Genomic DNA, 7,283 nt, shown 5'->3' with positions numbered 1-7,283 from the left:
TTGTTACGTAAATGCGTAGGGACGAATATATGACTTTATGAATATCAAATTTACGTAAATATGTTGAGACGAACATATTTATTAACTTTATACTATTTTATTAAGGTTGAGACACTTAAAATAACTAATTTTGGTGTCATGGTATGTTTTAATAATTATATATATTAATAAAAAGTTAAAAAATTTTAATGCAAGTTATATATAATTCAGTGGATAGAGTCATTGTTTTTTGGGGTTTAAGTTATATGTTCAATTTTTACTTAGATCATTTTTTTATTCTTTTATTTTTCAATTTATTTTTTAATTTATATATCAAAATTACAGTATAATATGTCATTATTTTTATAATTATATTTTGATCTTCGTTTAAATATAAATCAAATAAATTATAAAAAATATTATATAAACCCGCCGTGCGTCTACTCTAGTAACCTATAATTGATCTGATACGAATATCAAATTTTGGACGAAACAAACCAAACACCTCTCCCGATTAAAACAAATGAAGGTATGTGATGAGGCCTAAGACCCAATTAATCAAGATATCATACGCGACACTGTTGCTACGATAGGCGGAATGAAGATTGAAACTGGGCGGCCGCTTTGTTTCTGGAGGCCGAGTCCTGCACAAAGCCTTCTCTTCTCCCATGTAATTCTCTATCCCTCGCTCTCTCAATTGATCGATGTCCTAAAAGAATAAAAGGATCAATTTTTGTGGGATTTCTTCTGTTTTTATATCTGTCCTAAGTTATTTTCCCATGCAAGGAATGGATAAACATGACGGAGCTAGAGTTTTGGATAGTTTAATATAAACTATGATGTGGTTTAGTGACTTTATCAATTAATTTAATATGAAAAATGAAAATCCTCAAGTTATATGGTTTTTTGGTGCGTTAAAACACGATTACTTTTTTTTTTTTTTTTTTTTTTTTAAATAAAGTGTAAAGAAGTTCATATGTTGGTTCGTCGACAAGCTTTAAATGGGAGGCGGATTGAAATTTTAAAACTTTATAACGGTCCATGTTTGATGAAAAATGAGTGGGTGTACTACCGTGCAGCAGTGATGCTAGTTTCTGAGGTAGATATAGCTAGAAATTTTCTCAAGCAGGTCATTTAGTTAAGATCCAAAACGTCCATAATTTTCCTTTTTATTAATTTTTACGAACAAATGTTTGTTTGAATCACCTTAATTGTTTTGCACATCATTCATGTCATATTATCTTATCATCTATGAGGGAACCTTTGTTTGATGGGTTTAATAAGGTGATAAATGTGTACTGTTCTTGTATCATCATTTATTTGTCTATCTCAACAGCTTGTTCGTACCAACTAGATCAGCATTTATGCCATGTTACTTTAAAAAATCATCTTTACATGATCAGTGTTTCAATCCTGTTGTGTTATTTTCGTTTCTATCCGATGGATAGGTATATTAGGGAACAATCTGCAGTCCAGCAGTTGGGCAAATGATGAAGTATGCTGGGCATGCTTTGTTTGCTTCTGTATTTCCTTTTCATTCTGTTATACCGAAAGGCCATGGCAGACTGTCACCAAAATTAATTTATGGAAATCATTTAAAATTGAGGAAATTTGAGTGCTACTATCAGAAGCACATGTGCCATAAGGAATCGATGATGGTTGCCTCCCGGTACCCTCCCCCTTGGTTTAGGTGAGTTTTTGAGTTTTGACTCCCTTTATTGTCAAAAGGTTTTGGACATAACATAAGTTTAAAATCTATGACCTATTATTTTTTTATATTCAGTGTTGCTCCAATGATGGACTTCACCGACAATCACTATAGAACTTTGGCCCGCCTCATATCAAAACATGCATGGCTATACACCGAAATGATTGCTGCCGAGACAATTGTATACCAGAAGGGAAACTTGGTAAGGATATCTGCACATTGCTTCTGTTCGGTTTATTAGGAAAAAAATGCATGGTTTCTATTAATGCAGTTCTCAAAACAATGGAAAATTTTGAGTGCTGAGATTACTATGATCAAGATTATATAGATGAAGCTCCACCAAAATGTTTTTCTTCCATCTCCTTTATCATGATACAGCAGGAGATGATGGCATATGCCTTAGCGCTTTAGGGATTGCAGAAAAAATCATAGTTCTGTTCAGATTTCATCCATCTATCTCAAATGATTGTATAACTGAAGAATGTGGAAATCAAATTATCTGAATTGCGAAATAAATCGAAGTTATATTGATGCAGATTTTGACGGAAAGCCTACACTAATCAATGCCTAGGAAGTTTGTTACAAGGATTTTCTTTCCTTAGATTTTCAAATCATGTCTTGGTCATCTTTCCAGCTGTTCTCTTTTAATTGGATTTCTTACTTTACTTTCTCATTTCCGTCTCTGAAATTTGTGTCGAAGAATCCAATTATAAGAGACACGTATTGTAATTGATGTAAATGTCTTTTATCTGTCAGTTTCCTTTCTTTGGGGGTTTGTTAGGATGTTTTTCCTTTTTCATAAATAATTCTAGGTATAATGTTATGTATTATTAGTTTTTATCTTCATGAGTGTTAACAAAGGAGGTTTTAATCTTTGGTACACTCATTTCATGTTACCAGAGACACTGGTCCTTTTGGCTCAAAATTGTTCTGAATTAATTGATTTCTTTGTAATTACCAGGATAGATTCTTGGCATTTTGTCCAGAGCAGCATCCTGTAGTGCTCCAGATTGGGGGAAATGGCTTGGAGAACCTTGCTAAAGCGACTGAACTTGCAAATTCATATAGCTATGATGAGATCAATCTCAAGTTTGTTCCCTAGATCTTGGCTATTTGTTGGATATATTTTTTAACATTTATTTCTAAAAGTACTGAAATAAGATATCATTCTGGCAGCTGTGGATGTCCAAGTCCAAATGTAGCTGGAAAAGGGTGTTTTGGTGTGCGCCTTATGCTTGATCCAAAGGTATGGGTACTGGTGTTGAGATTGACTGACGTTAAAAATTACAATTTATGGTAATGAGTTCTGATTTTAGTCACATTTTCATTGTCAAGGAAAGTTTGTTGCTAATGCTATGTCAGTAATTTCTGCACATACGAATGTTCCCGTTAGTGTCAAATGCAGAATCGGCGTTGATGACCACGACTCATATAATGAACTTTGTACGTTCCAACTCTATCTCTTACTTCTCTTTTTCTTATTATTTAACTCAAACATTCCTCATAAAAGTGGTTATTCTCTTTAAAAGACTGGTATTGGCGAGATATTGAATGCACGGGTTATTCAGCTGTGTTTCCTGAATAGATAGATATATTTGGATCCTGGCGCCATGCATAGCCTTCTTTCCTTCTTTTTTTTACTTTGTCTAATTCAAGGAAACAAACTTGTGTAAGTTCCTATAACTACTAACTGCATTCCTAGTGCTCCAAAAGGAGTGGTTTGTCTGTCTAACCATGTCCTTCACATCCTTCGTGTTGCTGAATCTATGCATACATGTCCACATTCATGCTGATTCCATGTTCTTGATCAGTCGATTTATCTGGACATTGGCTCTTATGCTGACTTAAATGATTCCTAAAGGCTGCAAGCTCACAATGTTTTCAGTTACTTTTGTTATGCCAGTTTTTCCATGTTATCAGTAGGGTTCATCTTAATTATCATAATTAGTGATTTTCCGTTTTATTCAGGATCTTACTTTTGTGACTGTTAAATTATGTCCAGCATAATTAACAATTCCCTTTCTGTGCAGGTGAGTTCATATATAAGGTCTCATCTCAATCACCAACAAAACATTTCATAATACACTCTAGGAAGGCATTACTTAATGGAATCAGTGCCAAAGAAAATAGATCCATTCCTCCCTTGAAGTATGCATTCGTGTTTTCTTTTGTCCCCATTTTAAATACACATTTATATTTATCCGTATGTGTTCATTATCTCTTAGAATTCATTTAGCGCTATTGCTTCGTTTTTTTCCTTTTTTAAAAAATTTTGAAGGTTGCTCGAAAGTATTTTTCATTGATTGAGCACCAAAGAGGTGTCTCATATATGCACCCAAGAGATGTTGTCTATCTGTAAGGGAATTTCTCCTAGGAAATTAGCAAAAGAAATATAGCTATCAGACTTCTTGGTCAGAAAAAGATGATCCAAAAGAATTTTTTTTTCAATTAAATCAAAGTCATTTCATTCACTTGAAGCATTCCAGAATTTCTTTTGATCCATGATCTTTGATAACCAAAAAGGATAATACAATCTGTTTTAGTTTGTTTTCTTAATCAGTTTGGATCAACTGATGCAGATATGAGTACTTCTATGCTCTTTTACGGGATTTTCCAGACCTGCAGTTTACTATCAACGGAGGCATAAATACCATTGATGAGGTAACTATAAACCATATCCATTATGAAGTATGGTGTTTCGAAAATGATTTTTCACAGAGAAAACTATCCCCAATAGACCCCCTATGTTTTTGTTTTTAAAAATATTAATCTCCTATGTATTGAAATACATCGCAGATGGCTATTTAAAAAACTAAACAAACATAGCGGGCCTTTAAAAAAGCTGCCCCTTTTCATAAACTTAATTGTCTTATCGTATTTAAGCAAGAGTTGGTTCTATGTGCTAATCCTTATTTCTGCTGTGTGCATGCTTAACCTATAGATTTTCTTGTATTTTGCTTCACTTCTTTTCGTTTTATGAACTTCCTTTGTTCTGGATGATTGTTGTTTCCTTTTACTTGATTTTTGGAGGTAACAAAGATCATCAAAGTCTGGATTGATGATGGATCGTCCACTTGACGAGAAACCGAATCATATATTGAATGGACCTTGTATCAATGGTCTAACAAGTTTATTTGCATGCCGTCGATCAAACACGAATACCATGACACAAAACTCATCTCACAAAAGAAAGATATCAGTTTGACATGCGAAATTGAATTAAAAATAATATCCTAATTGCTGACTCATTTCACTAATATTTCTGAATGGGTTTGATGCCACGTCTCCTAGTTTTCTGTATAGATTGATATTTATACTTTTAGGTAAATGAAGCCCGAAGGGAAGGAGCTCATGGAGTCATGATTGGACGTGCAGCTTACCATAAGTACATACTATATGAATCTATGAGTTCTTTATTTGTATGCTTAGTTTTTTTTTTTATTTCCTGGCTGACCCAATTGCTCGTGATTAAATTAGCATATCTTTACATCCTTTATCTGCATATGAGTTGTTTAGTCTCTGTATTTAAGTTGCTGACTCTAACCTTGTTTGATATGCTAGCAGCTGCCTGTGATTTTACCTGAAAATACGAACTCTCCTTTAAGTTGAATATCTTCTCTAAAACTACCATTTCCTGGCCTGTGAAGAAATAATTCGAGATGGGCTTAGAAATGAAAAAAATTTGGTCTGGTAAAATTGAGCTGAATTACAAATGCAATACTACCAGTAAAGAATGGTTATGTGCAATTCTGAGCTTTTTCTTTATATATATATTGATGAGATGACAAGATCCAAGAATGTGCATGGAACCTAATCCTTCGATTTTGTGAATTTCAATGAATCTCCATTGGAAACAAACTTTCGCAAGTCATATTAAAAAAAGCGCATGAACAAGCTATCTGCGTTTTGTATTTTCAAAACTTTCACTGGAACCGTGGCTCCTTTCAAGTATCCTAAACATCTAGAAAGCGTTGAGTTTATCTATTTCTTTTACTTTCTTCTACATGAACTTAAGGAAAAATTTATTTTTTACAGCCCCTGGAATCTCTTGGGACATGTTGACAGTTCAATATATGGTGCACCTGCTAGCAATTTAACTCGGCGACAAGTTGGTCAAATAAATTACGATTTATTTTTGATCTTGCTTAAATTCATATTTACATACCTGTATCTGGTCATTCTTCTGTGTAGGTTCTTGAAAAGTACCGGTTGTATGGTGATTCAGTCTTGGGACTATATGGAACAAAGCCAAATCTTCGTGATGTTGTAAAAGTATAAAATAATCTTCTTCTCATTCATGTTATGTTAAAAAATTCTCAAGGAATCAAAATGAAGGCAACCATTATGTTATTCTTTGGGATCATTGCCTGTCAAATTTGACTCGTAATATTTAACGATACCTCAATCGCATGCAGCCTTTGCTTGGTTTTTTCCATTCAGCACCTGGTAATAGTCTATGGAAGCGCAAAGCTGATGCAGCTTTTCAGAACTGCAAAGTAAGTCATCTCCTTTTCAAGATGTACCCAGCACAATTTTCAGAATTTTTATTTTTAAATCGTATTAAAAGGAACTATCAGAAATCCCGGGTTCTGTGGTCGAAGGTCGATAAGTTCAGAATTTGTCAATCTCATGTTTCAACTTGAAGTGAAGAAAACATATAGTCAGTTATGAGACAACTCCATAACCTTAATACTAATATTTTCTCTAGGTTCTGAATATTGTTGTAAAATGATATCTTTTCACATTTAAATTGTTTTAGAAAGAAACCGTGCATGTTCTATCATAACTTCGCCTTGTATTGGTTTCAATGTGGTTTCATAAACGGATAACAGGCCTTTGTTTTCGTGCTTCAGGATTGATAACATTTCCTTTTTCTAGTAGATGCCATCATCAAGTTTTATCATGTGTCTTTGAATCTTTCAGACAATAAAATCTTTTCTTGAAGAGACCCTGGTGGCAATTCCTGATGATGTATTGGATTCACCTCTTACCGAGGCTCCGCTTGTTTTTCCAGATGTGTTTGCGAAATCGAAGTCTCTGCTGCCTCCTCCATACACAGTAAGAGAAGCAGAGCTGTTGTATGCCTAGTTTCCATGTATTTTTATTCCCATTCTTTGAGTTCTGCACTCAAATCCCTTTCGGAAGTATATAATATGAAACATCTACTCGTTTTAAAAGTGCAGAAATATTTTATTTTATTTTTTAAAAGCTCTCATTTCGAAATAACATTTAAAATAACCATATTAAGTCGGCAATAAAAGTAACACAGTTTAACAATAACCAACATGATCCAAGTTCAAACGTAAACGTAAATAAGTAAAATCGTAATATCATCAACTTGTAAAAATGTTTAACTCTTCTCAAAAACTCGTAAATCAAATGCGGAAAACGTGCGGTCCTCGGATCATGTCACCGTACCAGGGCTGTCTACTCAGAGTTCGGCACCTCCAGTCTCCTCAGCATTAAGCTCATCTGTATTACACACGTCTAGTGAGTTTAAAGACTCAACACATCGGTACCAGGAATAACAAATACATATAAATGCACACATCAATGAAAAATATCATACTCAACATAACTTTCGTGAACGTAAAAC

At 33.9% G+C, this 7,283-nt stretch overlaps 1 protein-coding gene across 1 annotated transcript; it reads left to right on the top strand.

Moving 5' to 3' along the window:
* The first annotated feature begins 480 nt into the window (after positions 1–480).
* LOC140957584 (uncharacterized) lies at positions 481–6,885 on the top strand. The gene is made up of 13 exons (XM_073414900.1): positions 481–649; positions 1,428–1,669; positions 1,763–1,889; positions 2,649–2,776; positions 2,864–2,933; positions 3,028–3,130; positions 3,718–3,835; positions 4,267–4,348; positions 5,011–5,072; positions 5,723–5,795; positions 5,879–5,959; positions 6,103–6,183; positions 6,611–6,885. The coding sequence occupies exons 2-13, from the start codon at positions 1,467–1,469 to the stop codon at positions 6,773–6,775; spliced, it is 1,293 nt and encodes a 430-aa protein (XP_073271001.1). The 5' UTR covers positions 481–649; positions 1,428–1,466; the 3' UTR covers positions 6,776–6,885.
* Positions 6,886–7,283: the final 398 nt, after the last annotated feature.

Source organism: Primulina huaijiensis, chromosome 14 (assembly GCF_012295235.1).
Source record: "Primulina huaijiensis isolate GDHJ02 chromosome 14, ASM1229523v2, whole genome shotgun sequence".
Lineage (NCBI taxonomy): Eukaryota > Viridiplantae > Streptophyta > Magnoliopsida > Lamiales > Gesneriaceae > Primulina > Primulina huaijiensis.
Note: the sequence above shows the minus strand (reverse complement) of the source record. Positions and strands in the feature narration are given on the sequence as shown.